Raw genomic sequence first — 23,255 nt, forward strand, 5'->3', positions numbered from 1 at the left:
GTTATTAAGCAGTGTATTGTTTAGCCTCCATGTGTTTGTATTTTTTACAGATCTTTTCCTGTAATTGATATCTAGTCTCAGAGTGTTGTGGTCGGCTAGGATACTTGATACAATTTCAATTTTCTTAAATTTACCAAGGCTTGATTTGTGACCCAAGATATGATCTATCCTGGAGAATGTTCTATGAGCAGTTGAGAAAAATATGTATTCTGTTTTTCTTGGATGGAATAACCTATAAATATCAATTAAGTCCATCTTGTTTAATGTATCATTTAAAGCTTGTGTTTCCTTATTTATTTTCATTTTAGATGATCTGTCCATTGGTGAAAGTGGGGTGTTAAAGTCCTCTACTATGAATGTGTTACTGTCGATTTCCCCTTTTATGGCTGTTAGTATTTGCCTTATGTATTGAGGTTCTCCTATGTTGGGTGCATAAAGATTTACAATTGTTATATCTTCTTCTTGGAATGATCCCTTGATCATTATGTAGTGTCCTTCTTTGTTCTTCCAATAGTCTTTATTTTAAAGTCTATTTTGTCTGATATGAGAATTGCTACTCCAGCTTTCTTTTCTTTTCTTTTTTTTTTTTTTTTTGCGGTACACAGGCCTCTCACTATTGTGCCCTCTCCCGCTGCGGAGCACAGGCTCCGGACGCGCAGGCTCAGCAGCCTTGGGTCACGGGCCCAGCCCCTCTGCGGCATGTGGGATCCTCCCGGACCAGGACACGAACCCGTGTGCCCTGCATTGGCAGGCGGACTCTCAACCACTGCGCCACCAGGGAAGCCTCCCAGCTTTCTTTTGGTTTCCATTTACATGGAATATCTTTTTCTAGCCCCTCCCTTTCAGTCTGTATGTGTCTCTAGGTCTGAAGTGGGTCTCTTGTAGACAGCATATATATGGATCTTGTTTTTGTATCCATTCAGCCAGTCTGTGTCTTTTCGTGGGAGCATTTAATCCATTTATATTTAAGGTAATTATCGATATGTATGTTCCTGTTCCCATTTTCTTAATTGTTTTATGTTTATTATTGTAGTTCTTTTCCTTATCTTGTGTTTCTTGCCTAGAGAAAATCCTTTAGCATTTGTTGTAGAGCTGGTTTGGTGGTGCTGAACTCTCTCAGCTTTTGCTTGTCTGTTAAGGTTTTAATTTCTCCATGAAATCTGAATGAGATCCTTGCTGGGTAGAGAAGTCTTGGTTGCAGGTTTTTCTCCTTCATCACTTTCAGTATGTCCTGCCACTCCCTTCTGGCTTGTAGGGTTTCTGCTGAGAGATCAGCTGTTAATCTTATGGGGATTCCCTTGTGTGTTATTTGTTGTTTTTCCCTTGCTGCTTTTAATATGCTTTCTTTGTATTTAATTTTTGACAGTTTGATTAATATGTGTCTTGGAGTATTTCTCCTTGGATTTATCCTGTATGGGACTCTCTGTGCTTCCTGGACTTGATTAAGTATTTCCTTTCCCATGTTAGGGAAGTTTTCAACTATAATCTCTTCAAATATTTTCTCAGTCCCTTTCTTTTTCTCTTCTTCTTCTGGAACCCCTATAATTCGAATGTTGGTGGGTTTTATGTTGTCCCAGAGGTCTCTGAGACTGTCCCCAGTTCTTTTCATTCTTTTTTCTTTGTTCTACTCTGCAGTAGGTATTTCCACTACTTTATCTTCCATGTCACTTATCCGTTCTTCTGCCTCTGCCTCAGTTATTCTGCTATTGATCCCATCTAGAGTATTTTTCATTTCATTTATTGTGTTGTTCATTATTGCTTGTTTCATCTGTAGTTCTTCTAGGTCCTTGTTAAATGTTTCTTGCATTTTCTCTATTCTGTTTCCAAGATTTTGGATCATCTTTACTATCATAATTCTGAATTCTTTTTCAGGTAGACTTCCTATTTCCTGTTCATTTGTTAGGTCTGGTGGGTTTTTATCGTGCTCCTTCATCTGCTGTGTGTTTTTCTGTCTTCTCATTTTGCTTATCTTACTGTGTTTGGGGTCTCCTTTTTGCAGGCTGCAGGTTCGTGGTTCCCATTGTTTTTGGTGTCTGTCCCCAGTGGCTAAGGTTGGTTCAGTGGGTTGTGTAGGCTTCCTGGTGGAGGGTACTAGTGCTTGTGTTCTTGTGGATGAGGCTGGATCTTGTCTTTCTGGTGGGCAGGTCCACGTCTGGTGGTGTGTTTTGCAGTGTCTGTGGACTTAAAATTTTAGGCAGCCTCTCTTCTAATGGGTGGTGTTGTGTTCCTGTCTTGCTAGTTGTTTGGCAAAGGGTGTCCAGCACTGTAGCATGCGGGTCGTTGAGTGAAGCTGGGTGTTGGTGTTTAGATGGAGATCTCTGGGAGATTTTCGCCGTTTGATATTACGTGGAGCTGGGAGGTCTCTTGTGTACCAGTGTCCTGAAGTTGGCTCTCCCACCTCAGAGGCACAGCAGTGACTCCTGGCTGTAGCACCAAGAGCCTTTCATCCTCACGGCTCAGCATAAAAGGCAGAAAAAGTAGAAATAAAGAAAGAAAGAGGATAAAAGAAAATAAAATAAAGTAAGGTTAAAATAAAGTTATTAAAATAAAAAAAGTAATTATTAAGGAAAAAATAATTTTTTAAAGAAGAAAAAAAAAAAAACGGACGGAGAGAACCCTAGGACAAATGGTGAAAGCAAAGCTAAACAGACAAAATCTCACACGGAAGCATACACATACACACTCACAAAAAGAGGAAAAGGGAAAAAACCATAAATCTTGCTCTCAAAGTCCACCTCCTCAATTTGGGATGATTCCTTGTCTATTCAGGTATTCCACAGATGCAGGGTACATCAAGTTGATTGTGGAGCTTTAATCCGCTGCTCCTAAGGCTGTTGGGAAAGATTTCCCTTTGTCTTCTTTGTTCTCAGAGCTCCCAGGGCCTCAGCTTTGGATTTGGCTCCGCCTCTGCCTGTCGGTCGCCGGAGGGCGTCTGTTCTTCGCTCAGATAGGACGGGCTTAAAGGAGCCGGTGATTCGGGGGCTCCGGCTCACTCAGGCTGGGAGGAGGGAGGGGCACGGAGTGCGGGGCGAGCCTGCTGCCGCAGAGGCCGGTGTGACGTTTCACCAGCCTGAGGCGCGCCCTGCATTCTCCCTGGTAAGTTGTCCCTGGACCAGGGGACCCTGGCAGTGGCGGGCTGCACAGGCTCCCCGGAAGGGAGGTGTGGAGAGTGACCTGTGCTCGCACGCAGGCTTCTTGGTGGCGGCAGCAGCAGCCTTAGCATCTCTCGCCTGTCTCTGGGGTCGGCGCTGTTAGCTGCGGATTGCACCCGTCTTTGGAGCTCCTTAATCCCCTCTCCTCATGCACCAGGAAGCAAATAGGGAAGAAAAGGTCTCTTCCGTCTTCGCCAGGTCCAGACTTTTTCCAGGACTTCCTTCTGGCTAGCCATGGTGCACTAACCCCTTCATGCTGTGTTCACGCCACCAGTCCTCTTCCTGTGCTCCAACTGAAGCCCGTAGCCCGAGCCTCAGCTCCCAGCCCCGCCCGCCCCCGCGGGTGAGCAGACAAGCCTCTTGGGCTGGTGAGTGCTGGTCGGCACTGATCCTCTGTGCGGAAATTTCTCCGCTTTGCCCTCTGCACCTCTGTTGCTGTGCTCTCCTCCACGGCTCCGAAGCTTCCCCCTTCCACCATTCGCAGTTTGCGCCCGCGAAGGGGCTTCTGGTGTGTGGAAACCTTTCCTCCTTCACGACTCCCTCCCACTGGTGCAGGTCCCATCCCTATTCTTTTGTCTCTGTTTATTCTTTTTTCTTTTGCCCTGCCCAGGTACGTGGGGAGTTTCTTGCCTTTTGGGAGGTCTGAGTTCTTCTGCCAGCATTCAGTAGGTGTTCTGTAGGAGTTGATCCACGTGTAGATGTATTTCTGATGTATCTGTGGGGAGGAAGGTGATCTCCGCGTCTTACTCTTCCGGCATCTTCCCCCTCTCTCCCATCAGTGTCTTATAGTTTTCTGCATACAGGTCTTTTGTCTCCCTAGGTAGGTTTTTTCTGAGGTATTTTATTATTTTTGTTGCAGTGGTAAATGGGAGTGTGTCTTTAATTTCTCTTTCAGATTTTTCATCATTAGTGTATAGGAATGCAAGAGATTTCTGTGCATTAATTTTGTATCCTGCAACATTACCAAATTCATTGATTAGCTCTAGTATTTTTCTGGTGGCATCTTTAGGATTCTTTATGTACAGTATCATGTCATCTGCAAACAGTGACAGTTTTACTTCTTCTTTTCCAACTTGTATTCCTCTTTTTTCTTTTTCTTCTCTGATTGCCATGCCTAGGACGTCCAAAACTATGTTGAATAATAGTGGTGAGAGTGGGCATCCTTGTCTTGTTTTTGATCTTACAGGAAATGCTTTCAGTTTTTCGCCATTGAGTATGATGTTTTCTGTGGGTTTGTCATATATGACCTTGTTATGTTGAAATAGGTTCCCTCTATGCCCACTTTCTGGAGAGTTTTTATGTTAAATGGGTGGTGAATTTTATCAAAATCTGTTCCTGCATCTATTGAGATGATTGTATGGTTTTTATTCTTCAGTTTGTTAATATGGTGTATCACATTGATTGATTTGCATATATTGAATAATCCTTGCATCTCTAGGATGAATCCAACTTGATCATGGTGTATGATCCTTTTAACGTGTTGTTGGATTCTGTTTGCTTGTGTTTTGTTGGGGATTTTTGCATCCATATTCAGCAATGATATTGGTCTGTAATTTTCTTTTTTTGTAGTGTCTTTGTCTGGTTTTGGTATTAGGGTGACGGTGACCTCATAGAATGAGTTTGGGAGTGTTCCTCCACAGTTTTTTGGAAGAGTTTGAGAAGGATGGGTGTTAGCTCTTTTTTAAATGTTTGATAGAATTCACCTGTGAAGCCATCTGGTCCTGGACGTTTGTTTGTTGGAAGATTTTTAATCACAGTTTCAATTTCATTACTTGTGATTGGTCTGTTCATATTTTCTGTTTCTTCCTGGTTCAGTCATGGAAGCTTATACCTTTCTACAAATTTGTCCATTTCTTCTAGGTTGTCCATTTTGTTGGCATAGAGTTGCTTGTAGTAGTCTCTTAGGATGCTTTGTATTTCTGTGGTATCTGTTGTAACTTTTCCTTTTTCATTTCTAATTTTATTGAATTGAGTCGTCTCCCTCTTTTCTTGATGAATCTGGCTAATGGTTTATCAATTTTGTTTATATTCTCAAAGAACCAGCTTTTAGTTTTATTGATCTTTGTTATTGTTTTCTTTGTTTCTATTGCATTTATTTCTGCTCTGATCTTTATGATTTCTTTCCTTCTGCTACCTTTGGGTTTTGTTTGTTCTTCTTTCTCTAGTTCCTTTAGGTGTAAGGTTAGATTGTTTATTTGAGATTTTTCTTGTTTCTTGAGGTTGGCTTGTATAGCTATAACCTTCCCTCTTAGAACTGCTTTTGCTGCATTGCATAGGTTTTGGATCGTCGTGTTTTCATTGTCATTAGTCTCTAGGTATTTTGTGATTTCCTCTTTCATTTCTTCAGTGATTTCTTGGTTATTTAGTAACGTATTTTTTAGCCTCCATGTGTTTGTATATTTTATGTTTTTTTCTCTGTAATTGATATCTAATCTCATAGCGTTGTGGTCAGAAAAGATGCTTGATAGTTTTTCAGTTTTCTTACATTTACTGAGACTTGATTTGTGACCCAAGATGTGATCTATCCTGGAGAATGTTCCGTGCACACTTGAGAAGAAAGTGTAATCTGCTGTTTTTGGATGTAATGTCCTATAAATATCAATTAAATCTATCGGTCTCTTGTGTCATTTAAAGCTTGTGTTTCCTTGTTAATTTTCTGTTTTGATGATCTGTCCATTTGTGTAAGTGAGGTGTTAAAGTTCCCCACTATTATTGTGTTACTGACGATTTCCTCTTTTAGAGCTGTTAGCAGTGGCCTTATCTATTGAGGTGCTCCTATGTTGGGTGCATATATATTTATAATTGTTATATCTTCTTCTTGGATTGATCCCTTGATCATTACATAGTGTCCTTCCTTGTCTCTTGTAAGATTCTTTATTTTAAAGTCTATTTTATCTGATATGAGTATTGCTACTCTAGTTTTCTTATGATTTCCATTTGCATGGAATATCCTTTTCCATCCCCTCACTTTCAGTCTGTATGTGTCCCTAGGTCTGAAGTGTGTCCATTGTAACCTGCATTTATAGGGTTCTTGTTTTTGTGTCCATTCAGCAAGCCTGTGTCTTTTGGTCGGAGCATTTAATCCATTCACGTGTAAGGTAATTATCCATATGTATGTTCCTATGACCATTTTCTTAATTGTTTTGCGTTTGTTTTTGTAGGTCCTTTTCTTCTCTTGTGTTTCCCACTTAGAGAAGTTCCTTTAGCATTTGTTGTAGAGCTGGTTTGGTAGTGCTGAATTCTCTTAGCTTTTGTTTGTCTCTAAAGCTTTTGATTTCTCCATCGAATCTGAATGAGAACCTTGCTGGGTAGAGTAATCTTGGTTATAGTTTCTTCCCTTTCATCACTTTAAGTATATCATGCCACTCCTTTCTGGCTTGTAGAGTTTCTGCTGAGAAATCAGCTGTTAACCTTATGTGATTTCCCTTGTATGTTATTTGTCGTTTTTCCCTTGCTGCTTTCCATAATTTTTCTTTGTCTTTAATTTTTGCTAGTTTGATTACTATGTGTCTCGTCATGTTTCTCCTTGGGTTTAACCTGTATGGGACTCTCTGCACTTCCTTGACTTGGGTGACTATTTCCTTTCCCATGTTAGGTAAGTTTTTGACTATAATCTCTTCAAATATTTTCTCGGGTCCTTTCTCTCTGTCTTCTCCCTCTGGGAGCCCTATATTGTGAATGTTGTTGCATTTAATGTTGCCCCAGAAGTCTCTTAGGCTATTTTCATGTCTTTTCATTCTTTTTTCTTTGTTCTGTTCCACAGCAGTGAATTCCACCATTCTGTCTTCCAGGTCACTTATCCATTCTTCTGCCTCAGTTATTCTGCCATCGATTTCTCCTAGGGTATTTTTCATTTCATTTATTGTATTGTTCATCTCTGTTTGTTTGTTCTTTAATTCTTCCAGATCTTTGTTAAACAATTCTTGCATCATTTCAATCTTTGCCTCCATTCTTTTCCATAGTGCCTCATCTTCACTATCATTATTCTGAATTCTTTTTCTGGAAGATTGCCTATCTCCATTTCATTTAGTTGTTTTTCTAGGGTTTTATCTTGTTCCTTCATCTGGTACATAGCCCTCTGCCTCTTCATCTTGTCTATCTTTCTGTGAATGTGGTTTTTGTTCCAGAGGCTGCAGGATTGTAGTTCTTGCTTCTGCTGTCTGCCCTCTGGTGGATGAGGCTATCTAAGAGGCTTTTGGAAGTTTCCTGAAGGGAGGGACTGGTGGTGGGTAGAGCTGTCTGTTGCTCTGGGGGGCAGAGCTCAGTAAAACTGTTATCTGCTTGTGTGCTGATGGGTGCGGCAGCGTTCCTTCCCTGTTGATTGTTTGGCCTGAGGCTACCCAGCACTGTAGCCTACCTGGGCTCTTTGTTGTGGCTAATGGTGGACTCTGGGAGGGCTCACGCCAAGGAGTATTTCCCAGAACTTCTGCTGCCAGTTTTCTTGTCCTTTGGTGAGCCACATCCACCCCCGCCTCTGCAGGAGACCCTCTAACACTAGCAGGTAGGTCTGGTGCAGTCTCCTATGGAGTCACTGCTCCTTCCTCTGGGTCCTGATGCGCTCACTACATTTTGTGTGCCCTGAGCGGAGTCTTTGTTTCCCCTAGTTGTGCCGAAATCCTGCAGTCAAATCCCACTAGCCTTCAAAGTCTTATTCTCTAGGAATTCCTCCTCCCGTTGCCAGACTCCCAGGTTCAGAAGCATGACGTGTGGCTCAGAACCTTCACTCCAGTGGGTGGACTTCTGTGGTCTAAGTTTTCTCCAATTTGTGAGTCACCCGCCCAGCGGTTATGGGATTTGATTTTATTTTGAAAGTGCCCTTCCTACAATCTCATTGCGGCTTCTCCTTTGTCTTTCCATGTGGGGTGTCTTTTTTGGTGAGTTCCAGTGTCTTCCTGTCGATGATTGTTCAGCAGTTAGTTGTGATTCCGGTGTTCTCGAAAGAGGGACTGAGAGCATCGACCTTCTCCCTATTTAATATGGCATGGCTTTATATCTGTCAGTTAATATAATTTATTGTTACTTTTTCTGTTCCCAGGTTACTTAGCACTGTGTGTACAAATACTAATAAGTTGGCTTATTAAGTCTTTCCATTCTACAGCATGCTAGATATCCTGAATTACCTGTGTCCTCATTTGGACTTAATCCTTCTTTTAAATTAGGAATGTACACTGAGTTCTCATTCTTTTCATAATAAGGTTCTTTTCCCCTTCAGTTGATTCTCTTGTGTATGCATTAGCATGTCATACATTAACTTTTATTCTTTGCTTTGTAATTTCTTTAGCAGAGGTATATTTCTACTTTGTAATATCATCAGAGGATATATGGGAGTAGCTTGTACTGGCAAAAACAATAGTTAGAAAAATTATTTTTTATGAATACACATATTATTCTATGAATGGGAAACAGCAACATTCAGAAATAATTCATAGGGGTAGGTTCTAGAAACATTCCTTATAGTGTGGAGATTTTGAGGATACAATTTAGGGATGTTTTTATAAGAAGTTGTGATGAGCCAAGAAAGATCATGTGAGAATGGGCTTCATTCTCTGGTAGCTGAGTGATTCCTTTTACTTTCTTCCCTCATACCTGTGGTTTATGCAATCAGAACTCATCTCAATTTGTAACTAATTTAATTAAAACAATTAACACTAAGATATACATGATAAATAGGCTTAACTGTCCTAGGGTTATTTTTCACCCCAGCAAAGCTTGTTGAGTTAAAAAAAGTTGTTGAATATGTGATTTTGAAGGGTGTTGATAATTTTATTTGGTTTGAACTCCTGTTTTTTTGCTATTTAAGTCTTTGGTCATGAAGGGGTGTTCACACAAGGGAACCTGAAGAAAGTGGTTCTTTTAGTTTGTAGTGGTAATACTTTTGAGATGAGCAATATTGCTTATTTCTGTGGTTGCAAAGGTCCTTAGAGATGAAGTAGTTTCTATAACAGTTTGTTTTGATCAGCTTGTTTTTTCATAAAGGAAAAAGAGACATAGAAAACAAAGTGCTTTTAGTTAAGTATGTAGAAATCATGTGATCACTTTGAAGTGTATGTTTTAAGTTTTTTATAAAGTGTATTCTCAATGCCTTAATAATCCTTTTGTACATCGTTTAAAAAAAAAATCTACCTACACCTCTAGTTCAAGGCTTGTTAAGTAGTGAAATCCTTCTCCCTTATCCATATAGGACTTGAGTTATAGAGAAAAAGTCCTTCAGGAAAAGTTGTTTTATACCCTTGTCTTCTAATTGTATAGAGAAATGTGCATTTATTTGCTATGCTTTTGATCGTTACTGATGTTGAAATCATCTATTCCATAAGATTTTATTTAGTGGTTCAACTAGTCTTCTTATATACTATATAATTCTTAGCCTTGGGTTGCCAAACAGATATCTTTTTGCTAGTAAAATGCTCTGATTAGTTATGGCAGTCATATATTAATATTTGAGTAAAAAAAATCTGTTTCTGCCCTATTTATTTTCTTTGCAGTTAGGCACATAGCCATTTATTTTTGTGCCTAGAAATATTAAAACTGGGTTTGACAGATCAAACCATTGACAGATATGACTACAGCTATTTATACAATTATAGTTTTCAGTACCAAAGTGTTTACTTTGATATTTTGCCAAGGGGATAGTGCCAACCTAAAAAATGCTAATTTATTCCAAGTTTTCACTTTTTTCTATGGATTTTGTATGTATCTTCTATCTTCGAGCTGCCTAAACCTTCCTTGAAACCATATCGTCCTATCACAACTCCAGCAGTACTAACTCTCAGAAATCTGCTTTCTTTTCTCAACCATTCACCTGTTCTCAATACCACCCCTAAGACTTCCATTCCGTTTACCCCACGTAGCTGAATAACTGAGCCTCGTCCAAAGGGAGCCACCATGTGAGAGTAGTGATGGTGAATTCTCAACTTTCCCTTTGGAAGTATAGTTTTTTTCCATAACTTTAAATTCTGCTCATTGTGTTCAGGAGACCAAGCATTTCTCTTCCTTCCCCGGGTCCACTCACTGCCTCACCTGCTCTCCCAGTAAACATGTGCAGCAAGGGAAAATTCCATTACCTGAAAAAGCAACGCTTGGGGAGTTAACTTTCTCTTATGAGCTTGGTTGCAGACTGTTTTCCTGCTGCAGATTCCCTGTCCCAGAGCTGCTCTGGGCCTGTGATGCAGTGGTCAGTGTTCTTGTCTGGGATCTGGTGACAGCTGAGGCCTTTGTGTGACTTCGTGCAAGTAACTCATATTTTCTCTACTTAGGTTTCCTCACTGATAGATGAGGTAGTTAAACTTCATATTCAAGGGCTGTTTGCTTCTAAATTTCGACCCAATAAATTTTTGATACTCTTTATTGGCCTCTTAGAACCTCAGTAGTTAGAAAAGTCAGGAAGAAAAACAACCACAATTGTGCAAATAATCTCTAGTTTATAGCTCTCTCCCTGCCCCCACCTTTCACCCTATTTGAAGGTTGTGATAGGCCTCAGTTTTCATTTCCTAATCATATGATTTATGTTCGCTTTATTTCTGTAGTTGAGATGATTTTTATTGGCTTCTTTCAGTGTCATAGAGAATGGTTATTTAATCATTCAGTCACTTCCTTTTATCCTCTGAAGGCTAGTGCTATAATAATCTAATGAACAAAAAAAAGGTAATTTATTTTAAACATACAACATGTAAAATTTAATAGCACTTGTACTAAATGAAAACCAGAAAAAATTAAAATGCTTAGTATTTTAAAAACGTTGTCATAAGATAGTTACCCAGGAAGCTCTGACAAAAATAGAATAAAAAATTATTATTCATATTTACTGATTTAAAATACTCAACTGTGGAAAGAGAAACTATAGTATTTATTACATTTTGTGCTTCTACTAGGTACTCACACGTTTAGAATTGTGAGAATTGTGCATATTCTAGAATTGTGCATATTCTAGAATTGTTTGCAGTGGTTAAATAATGTACTGTAAAATTTATGTGGAATCCTATTCCTAGAAAAAGGTCACATTTTTAATCAATCTGATTAGAAAATAATGGAAAATGAACTAGAGTAAGATGTATAACCATGTACCATGGAACTGTGATATTTAATGGAAAATTTAGTATGAAAGAAAAGATTTTGAAAGGAGATTCTTTATATAATTTTGCTGCTATTTTTGAAACTTTGAAAATAGGAAAAGAATAAAGAGAAAATGTAATTAAAAAAGACTTTTTCAGTTCATAGCTCTCGGCAACAAAGAGTTTTGCCATCTTTGACTTCTTTCTGACATAAAACCCTCATGAAATGCGGCATATGCTGTGTTAGTGATCAGAACCATTCTTGAACAGGATTAATCTTCTCTCGGAAGAATGTAGCCTTACTCAACATCTCTAGGAAGTAAGGTTAAACACGGACTTCTAATGGCAGAAAAGCTAGATCACAAGTACAGATGGCACTAATAATCTGACTTTATGACTCATACTTGAGGAGAGCTAGTCTTTTAGTGAAAATGTGTTGGTACTGGGTTTAGAATAGGAGCTCCACCAGTGGATGGGATGAATCTAAAATGTGCTCGCCTCTGGGCTCCTGAGCTGTGGTCAGGCACTCTGTTTCTTATCCCTTTTTTCTCTGTCACTGCTGAGGTAGGGGATGGTTTCAGGAAGGTAAAGATCATTTCACTTCATTCTCACAAGTCCTTAGAGGGCCAGTGTCTCCAGGTGAGGGATGTAAGCCACAGTGGACTGTGTCTGGTACTCTGTGGGGCCAGGATGGCAGAACGTGGCATTGAGATTCCAAGCCTGAGTTCCCTGCAGGACCCTGCATTCTCCTGGCTAGTATTCCACAGAGATACTGTCAGCATGGGAAACTGAAACAGGATTTTGTGAAAAAATTTCATTCCCGCTTAACAGCCTCCTTTATTCTTATTCCTCTTTAATGCATCCCTGTTGTTGTCAACATGTATTTTCTGCTTTATCAGTGACATTTGCATAAACATTTTCACTGGTTTTACTCTGATTTGAGGCAGTCCATTATCTGGCTGTGTTTTTTCCCCAGCAGTACTTTTCATTATTTCTCAGTATGAAAGATTTTAACCAAATCAGTCTGTTTGGATAATAAACTGATTATCTGGTTTCATATCTACATAAGCATATTTCTACCTTTTTTTTTTTTTTTTTGAATCTTGTTTTCTGTCTTAGAAAACTCTGCTTCTTCCCCCCTTTACCCTATTTCCACTCCATCTTTCCCCAGCCATCCTTTGACTATATGGAGCAGATAAGAGAGGAGAAAGCCATGATTTCATTGCATTATGGGTATGCTGATACATTAAACTCAATAAGAGTCTAATTTGTCGTTTTTATAAAAAAGCCGAATTGGTTAAAATTGCTTCAGTTTCTGATTTGCAGGTTAAAGTGGTCAAGATTGCTAGATAAACTTTTTTCTTTTTTTTAATGTGACACCTAACATATTTTACAACTAGTGGAAAGAATATTAGAGTCAAAGTGTAGTGACCCTTATTCTTTTATCAGATCTGTTGCTTTTAAAGCTACTTACCTTAAGCATTATCTTTCTCATCATGATTATGATGATGATGATAGTAGTCACAGAAATAGTATTACTCTTATGAGAATTATATAAGCAAGTGCAACAGAAAGTGTTCAGTGCAATGCCTAGTAGATGTTCAGTCAATATTATTTAAAATTTAAGGTTATTCGTTTCTTTGACTTTTTTCTTTATGTAGACCAGAAAATGTTTCAGAATGTGGCAGGTTACTGCTGTTGAGAAATAAACTGATTTTTAAAAACTTAGAATCAGCCTTTTTCTTGAGGATAAAGAAAGGAAAATAAAATGTATACATTTTCTAACGAGTAAAGGATTGCCATTTGGTCAGGTTGAGGAAAGGAAGTTCACTAATAAAATTTTTACTCACCTTCATCTAAAACTTTTAACCAGTATAACAAGACAAGGAAAAGATTTCAATACTAGGAATAAGGAGACAAATGTGTCATTATTTGCTGATACCTGGAGAACCTGTGACAGTCAGTAGAATAATTATTAGGACTGATACCTGTATCACTGTTTCAGGTTTCTCTTCTGTACATTCAGCTGCCTCTTGTACATGACTATGTGGAGATAAAAGAGCTCCTCAAACTACACATGTTTAAAACTGGACTAGGTCAAAACTGTTCCTCATTTGTTGCTGAATTAAATAAACAGCACCATCATCATCTGCCTGGTTACTTAAATCCTTCTTTCTCCTTTAGTCTGCAGGTACGTACATACCTACAGACATTTACTGAGCTTCTGTTATGTTCCAGGCTTGATGCTCAGCATACAACGGTGAACAAAGTTCCTGCCTCTAGCAACTTGCTTTCTAATGGGAGAAGAGAGACAGTATCAGATTTATGATATGTGAGGAGTAAGTGCTTTGGAGGAGAAAAAAGGCAGAGTGATGTTGATAGAAAATACTGGGCGGGGGTTGGGGTGCTATTCTGTATAAGGAAGTGAGAGAAGTAAACCTTTTCTGTTAAGGTTTAACAGGAGTCTTTTGCTGCGTTGTGGTGAAGAGACTGCAGTTGGTTAAGCTTGGAAATGGGGAGACTAGTTAGAAAGCAATTGTGATCCAGGTGAGAAAGGATGGTAGCCACAAGCAGGGGAGTATAGTAGCCCCTGCTTATTTTAGTGAATATTAAATTTTAAATTTAATACTAAATTTTAGTGAATATTTTAGAGTTAGAATTGATGGGGTTCACTGATGGACTAAATGTAGTTTTGGGTTAATGGAAAGAGGATGACTTCAAGCTTTGTGACTTGAGCAATTGCAATAAGAGCATTCCCATTTCTAAGATGAGGAAAATTCCAGGAAGAGCAGCATGGAGGTGTGTGAATGTGGGTTTTGGACACGTGAAGTTGAAGGTGCCCATTAGACATCCAAGTAGAGGTGTGAGACTAGGCAGTTGGATAGTCAAGTTGGAACTCAAGAGATGGGTCTGGACTGGATTCTGCTTTGAGGGCTCATCTATTCTCTCCATCCTGGTGGTCTGGGTGAGGTCCCATTTTTTTCTCATTTGGATTACTACAACTCCCTTCTGTCTTGCCCTTCTACAATTATTTTTGCCACTCTTTCAATACACCTTCAGTAAGCTGAGTTTTTTCTATAATTCAGTTCTTTTGATGTCTCTCTCATGCTTAAGCCTTCACCGGCTCCATGTTGCTCGGAGGATAAAAGCCAGAATTCTTATCATGGCTTAAAAGGTCTTGCATGATCTGATGTCTGATTAATTTCTGGTGTCATTTATTTACACCCAATATTCTTTGTTCTTCTTCTTTAATTAATTAATTTATTTATTTATTTTTGGCTGCGTTGGGTCTTCGTTGCGCGCACGGGCTTTCTCTAGTTGCAGTGAACTGGTGCTACTCTTTGTTGTGGCGTGCGGGCTTCTCATTGCGGTGGCTTCTCTTATTGTGGAGCATGGGCTATAGGCACGTGGGCTTCAGTAGTTGTGGCACGCAGGCTCAGTAGTTGTGGCTTGCGGTTTCTAGAGCACAGGCTCAGTAGCTGTGGCGCATGCACTTAGTTGCTCCGTGGCATGTGGGATCTTCCTGGACCAGGGATCAAAGCCGTGTCCCCTGCATTGGTAGGCAGATTCTTAACCACTGCGCTTCCAAGGAAGTCCAGCTCTTATTATTCTTTTTTTTTTTTTTTTTTGTGGTACGCGGGCCTCTCACTGTTGTGGCCGCTCCCGTTCACAGGCTCCGGATGCGCAGGCTCAGCGGCCATGGCTCATGGGCCCAGCCGCTCCGCGGCATGTGGGGTCTTCCCGGACTGGGGCATGAACCCGTGTCCCCTGCATCGGCAGGCGGACTCTCAACCACTGCGCCCCCCAGGGAAGACCCCAGCTCTTATTATTCTTAATTCTTTCTGTGCCCTTCAAGTTCTTGCAGAACCTGAAACACTATCTTTCCGTTATCTGTCTGTGTCCTTCCTTCCCGCACCCTAAAACTTTCTCACCTGACTAACTTCTTTTCGCTTTCTAGCTTTTGCTTAGATATCATTCATTCCATGAAGACTGTCTCTGGCAAGTATAGGTTAATTTTCTTTAATATCCTGTGGTTCTTACCCAAACACTGAAGATATATCTATGTACTGTAATTGCCATTTACTTTGCAGTCCTCTCTATTGGTCCTTAAATTCTTTGAGGTCAAGACATCTCCATTTTGTCTAGCATGGTCTTTTTTAGTTGGTGCTTAATAAATACTTCTTACTTGAATGAAAGAATAAATAAGTAAAGTGAATGATTATAAAACATATATGTAAAATTCAACAGTTTCTGTATTCCAGCAGTAACTAGTTGCAAAGTATAGTGGGGAAATGTAGAATTAATCAGTACCCCCAGGAGTATAATAGGAGTGTAATAGACATACTTAGGATACCTAACACTAACAATAAATGTACAGGATGCCTACGCAGAGTACTGTGTTAAGTTAAAAAGTTATAGACACATGTCATGTTCATGATTAGGAAGTTTAGAAATTGTCAACATATCAAATTTGCCTGAATCTGTTTACAAATGCCTTGCAATTCAAATACAATTCAAGTGGATTTTATTTTTGGAACTTCGGAATTACTCTAAGGTTCCTGTGGAAAAATAAATGAGAAAAGTGAAGCAAGTTTAGAAAAGGAAGAAAAGTAATTTGAACAGCCAATTATATAGTAAGATATATCATAAATCCTATAGTGCTTAAGACAGAATGATAATAGCACAAGAGTAGTACATGGAACAGTGGAGCAGAATTAGAAGTCCAGGAAAAACACATAGACTAAAAGTGTAATATAAAATCAGTTGAGAAAGATGGTTGATTATTCATAAAATGATAGAGATAATTAGTTAATAAACATTTTGAAAAGTATAAAATTTGATCCCTATTTCACACTGTGTACCTAAACATGTAATTATAATGCTTTTCTGATATACAAAGAATTTAATTATAATGTGCTATCTTGTATGTGAAGATTGTTTTCGAAGTTATTCTTCCTCAACATTTGTGATTTATTTGTACGTATCTAACTAAACAGTTTGATCCGTGTTCTTTGTTATCAAGATCCTAATTTTGTAAAGATGGCTTACGTTCATCAGAAGTGCTGTCAACATATGCAAAAGAGACGAGAGGAAAGATGACAGGATCGCTTTATAGGTTACAGCTGTTAACCTTGACTCATGTGCTGTGCTATAATCACAGTTCATATATTGTTGTTTAGCATGATGTATTTATTCTCTTACTTATTTTTTAGCAAAGACAGAGAGGTTAAGTGCATTTGCTGAGTTTTAAAAGCTCAGATACAGTAGGTTGATTATCAAAATTTGAATATTTTTCTAAGATTTGGAAAACGAATTATAAACATTCTACTCTTCAAGTTTTACATGAGCTGTCTTTTTAAATGAACAAGGTATATCAAACGTAAAACAGCTAGGTGTTTGTCTTTGTTTAGCGGTCTTAGAGCTAACTCCTTAACCTATCCTAAGTGTAATACATTTACTTTTATAATTGTGTACTGTACATTGTTCAAAGGAGCTAACTGTACTTATTCTTCACCTGATAGCATTGGTTTCCATAGTGCACATCAGCTTTGTTTTTGTTTTTGCTGTTTAGACCTCTAAATATTTACTCTTAGTAGTTTTTCTAGGGAAAGAGCCGCCACTCCCTATCTGAAATAGTTTAGGTCTTGGGATATCTATTCTATTATTTTTATAACTGATTTAAATGATTTATATCTTTTTTTAGATTCTTTTATGACAAAGTTCATATCCTGTCTTTTGGCAATTGAGTGCCTACCACCCTTAACATGGATCTATCCTTGATTTTACAGAGAGAAGAGAAGAAGATTTTGAAGAGAAGAAAGCTATTAAGAGAAGAATTAAAGAACTTAAATTTCTAGATTCTAAAGTTGCCCAGAACCTTTGTAAGTATCAGATTTCAATACAATTAAATTAGTGAAACACACCACTGAACACACTGGTTCGTTTAAATTATTTCATTTTCTTTTTGACTTGCTTTTCATTTTATGTTAATTTTATTATTATTTATAATAAATTCAAAGATAATTTTCCTTTCCTTTAGGTAAATTATGAGTTAAATTCTTCAAAAGATTAATGCATATTAGAAGATAAAACTAAGAAAGGGAAATATATTTCCCGTAACTGAAAAGAGACCTACCCTTTAAAGTCTTTCTTTTAAGTATAACAGTAAAGAATTATGGAATTTAGGTGATGACATAATATTTTGAAAAATATTGGTAGTGGATTATTTCTTGTATACCGCTGAATCTCTGTTATTTGTGATACTTGATCACACACAAAGGAGGTTGGAATGTTAATGGAAATAAGGATGATGATTAAAATGAATTCTGTTATCCCATCTGAGCAGTTCAAAGCCTTTCCTCAAAAGTACTGACTGGAAATATTTTAGATTTAATTATTGTTACAGGAGCTAAATTCTTAGTATTGAATTGTTTTCCTGACTGAATTATTGTGGGAGAAGAGGGCAAATAGTTTTGCTTTTGACTGATTTCTAACTGCATCTTAAATGCATCAAAGATAGTTCTATTTGGAACTGAGATAGTATGATCTGGATATATTACTTTTCTGATGCTATAAGAGGGATAAAATGTGGAGAGTCCAGAGGCATGAAGAGCTAACATGGCTTTTAGTCTGCTTTTCAATTATTACATTCCTCAAGTGAGCTTTTTGCAAGTATTGGGACAAAACAATTCTTGATGAGAGGATAAAGATCCATGCTATTGATTAAAGAGGGAGTTAAGTTAGTGTACAGAGAAGGCAGAGTTGACATTCCTTTTGTGAAAGGTTTGGAACCCTCTTGTTTTGCAACTCATTATGGCAGAGGGCCATCTCTTGTCTGCAGTGTAAGCCTGACAGAATCCCCACGGGCAGTGTGCAGACATTAGTGCTATTGGCCAATACACAGTTTTCTATTTCTGGGCACATACCTGCCCCTTTCAAGTTAGGTGGTACCATGTGACCTGCTTGGGCCAATGAAAATATCAATGGGGATGAGGTAACTTATGTGTGGAACCGTTAATTGCTGATGGGAGCAGTGCTCTCTGCTCCGCACCCAGAGTGGTGTTCATCATCCTGATATGAGGATGATAAGTAAAAGAGCCTGTCTTCCTGGTGTGTGATGGACATGTAGTCTGAATTAGAAATATGTTTTGCAGGGGAGGTTAGACCAGTGAAATTTTGGGGTTTGTTATGTGATACAGATATTTCAGGGCATTTCCCTCTTAAAGGAACATTGTCTCTGTTAAAAGCATTAGGAACTTAGATAATGTCAAAAAGTTCTATACTCTGTGATTTGAAAGATGATTTTTGTCTTGAAAAATGTTTATGACCTGCGTTACAAATTGTCTTGTTAGGTAGGTGTCCTAAAGAAATATCATTTTGAGTATAATTCTTTTTAGATGGGTTAGCCATGATAAGATAGCCTAAATAGCCATCTCAAAGTTGAATACTTGACTTGTTGAATAGGGTTCTACTTACATATTACACACATGTGCTAAATGGGATTTCAAATTTAATTGTAATAGCTGGTGTGCTAGTTCTGTATTTAGCTCTTTAACCTTTACTACAGTCTCATCATGTAGGTAGTAGTATTGACATTGTAAGTAGGGTATCTGGTGGGTGTAGCAGTTCAGTGACTTGAAAAAGATTGCTGATTTTGAAAATGGCCAGTAGGTATAGGGCATATTTATTCCTGTTTAGAGATAACAAAATTATATTATCATAAAGAAGGATATTGTTGTCTGGGTTGCTGTATCTAGGGCATATGTATTCATTCATTTAATTGTTATACATGTTTTAATGTATAAGATCAAAAGGTCAGAATTCATACCAGGTCATCATATTATGAGGTAATCCATCTCAGATTATTCTTACCCTCTCTGATTGTAGCAAGTGTTATGATTTAAGCTTTAAGAAGCTTTAGCAGCCTATAATCTTTACTGTAATTATAGTCTGATTCACAGCTGGTTTTTGTCTAGGAAATTCAGAGTCTTCTGAGATACTGAATTCTGAGAAGAGTCTTGTGATGGTGACAAGACTCTATCATATCACTTAGAAATCTAAGATACTTTCTCTTAGATTTCCCTTAACTGAAATATTTCACAGAGTTTTGCAGAAAGGATCTAAAATCCACAGATTTATTTACCTATTTATTTAAAGGTGGGTTGGGGTCCCTATATTTTGAGTTTGTAAATGTTTTGGCAGACTCTGGGCTCAGTTTAAAAGAGAGAATTCTAGCCATTCTAGGATCAAGAGATGGCTCAGGAGTTTTACAAGGTTCATATGCTTTACCAGATTTTTTGGAGTGGGTAGTAGAGCTATAAAGGGAGGAACCCTGAAACCTAGGAATTAATGTAAAGGTTTAAATATTTGTAAGTTCCCTTGCAAAAAACATGTGTGACTGGTTCCAAAATCTGCACACTTTACACTCCTTCACTGCATTCAAAGCTTCCCACTGGGGTCAATATAATCACATTTTGAAGGATAAAATGCATGCTAGTACAAAGATTCAGTTTAATGGATATTTTTTAAGCTTTAAATGAGTATCTCATTATTCTCAATAACTTAAAATTTTTTTTAAAGGTCTATGCTTATTTTCTGATTTGTGTTATGCATTAGGCCATTTTCAACTCTTCTGTAGTTTATTTGCCCTTAGTTATAGCAAATGTTTTCCCCAAAACTTATTCATAAACTATAAAAAAAACATAGTTCAATCTTTATAAATATATCTGTTTAATATATATGTTAATTATGGAATAATACCTGAAAGTAGTGGATGAATTACAAATATAGAAGAAGGTTAAGGAATAAGTTACGTCTGTCTGCAAAGTAGATTTTTCTATTCACATTTAATTTTTTCTTTCATGTATAATTGTATGTTGTTAAACATGTATTATTAATTGTACATTATGTTATTTATGTTTATATAGTTACATAATTGTATAAGTGAGATCATATAGTTGTTTTATTTGCAAAGTTAGGGGGTCCCCAAGACTACCTTCACTTCTGACACCAGTTGCAAATTTGGGGGTCCCCAAGACCACTCTTAAGTTTGATAATTTGTTAGAAGGACTCACAGAATTGACTGAAAGCTGTTTTACTCATGGTTATAGTTTATTAGAGCAAAATGGTACAGACTAAAATTGGCAAAGGGAAGAGGCATGTGGGGCAGAGTCCAGGAGAGTTGTAAGCATAAAGTTTGTAGTTGTCCTCTCCCAGTGGAGCCATGGACAGTAGTAGCTTCTCCCAGCAATGATGTGTGACAGTTCTCACAGATTATTGCCAATAGAGATGCTCACCCTAGCCTTGATGTTCAGAGTTTTTACTGGGTCTTGATTATAGCTGAACCCCCATATGATGGCCTTAGTTCCCAGCCCCTCCACAGTTCAAGCTAATATTGTGTGACCCAAAGCCCCCACCATAAATCACATTATTAGCATAAACTGTCTGGTGTGGTCCAGTGAATGCCCCCAGTAAACAAAGACACTTTTTTCACACAGGGCATTAGGGCTTACAGAATACCTCATAGGAGCCAGACCTTACTTGGGTAAACTTAATCCTTTACCACACAGTATGTCACCTTTTTCCAAAACTTAATCCTTTACCACACATTATGTCACCATTTTCCACCAGATGCATTTTGTTTTCATATTATTCATTTAAATTTGTTTTACATATATTGTTATGACGTATTATACATACGAGAGAATATATGAAATGCATGATATATAAATCAAACATTCATACCTAAAGAAATGGAACATTACTAATACTTAGGGACTTATATATGACCCTCTCTAATCTTATCCCCCTTCCTATGAGAAGTAACCTTATCCTGAATCTTGAGTTAAATATTCCCTTCCTTTTTTCTCTACAGTTTTACCAACCACATACATGTTCCTAAACAATAAGTTGTTGGTTTTGACTAATATTGAATATTACATGTATAAAATCATACCATGTTAATGCATTTAGCTGTAGTGTATTCATTTTCATTGCAGTTTAGTGTGTATAACATTCTTTGAATATTATACTTTATTTCATTCGACCTCTGGGTTGTTTCCTACTTTTGGTGATACTAAGGGTGTGGCATACTATAGTTCTCAGGCTAAATGTCATCCATTGCCTGCTTTTTTAAACAGGTTTTATTGGAACTTAGCCAGGGCCGTCTTTTACATATTATCTATGGCTGCTTTGGGGGCTGCAATAGCAGAGTTGAGTAGTTGTGACAGACTGTATAGCTCACAAAACCTAAAATATTTACCATGTAGCCGTTTACAGAAAACGTTTGGCTTTTCTCTAAGTATACCTCTACCCTAAGTATATATACCTGTTCTGCATTCGTACAAATTTTCTCTTCCAGTATGAAAGCTTGAGTGTTCCCACTGTACAAACTCTCCCATGCTTGGTGTTTTACAAGAAGCTAATGTAGCTTTAAAGAAAAAATTATGTTTAGGACTTGTTGAGCCTCCTTGTTCTAATGATTTGTCTCTCTCTAAAATTCTGGAAAATGACATTTTCTCTTTAAATATCCTTCTTCCCTGGTGTGTGTGTGTGTGTGTGTGCGCGTGTGCGTGTGCGCACACACGCGCGTGCATGCGTCTGTGTATGTGCATGTGTTCCTTTTGGAACTCCAAGAAGACATTTTTAGGTGTCCTTACTCATCTTCTATGTCTCTTAACCTAGTACTTTTCCATCTCTTTGTCTTTGTGTTTTGGGTAGCTTCTCTGCCTATGTCACCAATTTTCTCTTTATCTGATGTCTAATCCATGTGAGTTTTCCATTTCAGTAGCTAAATATATATATTTTTAAAGTTTTTTTCTCCCTCAAATCTTTGTTTCTCTTTCATAATGTTCTTTTCTTTCCTGTCCAGTGTTTCAAACTTTTCTTTCATTTCTTTAAGTAATTATTTCATTTTCTCCAGGATTTCTATTTTCCTTTCTTTCACTACAGCTCAGAAATAGATTTAAGATTAAGATAAAAAATAACTTTTAAAAAATATTTCAAGGTTCTCTGTCTACTTTGCCATGCTGCCTGAAATACAAAACTATAATTTCTTTCTCTCAATTACTATATTATGCCTTGGTATAATTCTTTCCTTTTAATCTTGCTATTTAACATTATAACCTTTTCTACATTTTGTTATTGTGTCCATGGTTAGGTTTCTTGAGTAGAATTTACTGTCTCTCAAAGGGAATTTTAAGGATTCTGATTAATCTTACTATCTTTCTAAGTTTGCAACACAGGTACTATCTTAACAATTTGCCTTCTCAATTTGCTTACTTCTGATGTTTAACATATTATTTATTATTTTTTTGTAACTTTTTTCTTATTCCTTTGCGTTTTCATACATTTTTCTCATTTTCCTATTTGGACCTCACTGTTTTCTAAATGAAGTGGGAGAAAGCCCTCTGAATTTTGAGGCAGGTTCATCCCCCCAATTTCCTTGCTTTCTAATTGTTTTAAGCGCTTTTAATTGTTTTAGTGTTTTCTTTTTATTTTGTCAGATATCAATCTTTTCATATGTTTTTCACTGATTTTTATGATTAAGAAGTTCTTCTCTAACCATAAATGAGCTAATTTGCCATGCTAAATTTCTTCTAATATTCCTATTTGTTAATATTTATATTTAATCCTACAATCATATGCAACTTGTTTTATACATGATGTACAGATTTAGATTTTATTCCCTCTCTATCAATTATTCATTGATTATCTCTTTGAGATCATATATATATTATATTTTTGTGCTTTCTAATGTCTATAATGGGGTTATCCTTTTATAATTCCACTAATCTCTATCTTTTACAATATCATTTAGCTCTTTTGTTCCATCTTATGCTTGGGATATTGAGGATTATACACATTTATAATTTCTAGCACTATTATCCCACATTTATGACTGTGTGAGTTCAAAATGTGTGAATGAAGCTGATGATAAGAACACAGATGGTGCTCTCGTTGTTCGTCTGCAATTGATCCATGGTATCCTCAGGAATACAGCCTTACTCCAAGAAAGATCATGTTTTCTCTGTCTTATGTAAAATAGTGTTTTTAT

At 37.5% G+C, this 23,255-nt stretch overlaps 1 protein-coding gene across 2 annotated transcripts in view; it reads left to right on the plus strand.

Annotated features, from left to right (window-relative positions):
* DIAPH3 (diaphanous related formin 3) overlaps positions 1-23,255 on the plus strand; it is a 546,908-nt gene that overhangs the window by 237,292 nt on the left and 286,361 nt on the right. For both annotated transcript variants that reach the window (XM_027116137.1, XM_027116138.1), the window contains one exon: positions 16,990-17,082. In XM_027116137.1, coding sequence (XP_026971938.1) covers positions 16,990-17,082 — 93 coding nt within the window. The remainder of the gene's footprint in view (positions 1-16,989; positions 17,083-23,255) is intronic.

This window comes from Aethalodelphis obliquidens, unplaced genomic scaffold, assembly GCF_003676395.1.
Source record: "Aethalodelphis obliquidens isolate GAN/ISIS:26980383/991018 unplaced genomic scaffold, ASM367639v1 scaffold16, whole genome shotgun sequence".
Taxonomy (NCBI): domain Eukaryota; kingdom Metazoa; phylum Chordata; class Mammalia; order Artiodactyla; family Delphinidae; genus Aethalodelphis; species Aethalodelphis obliquidens.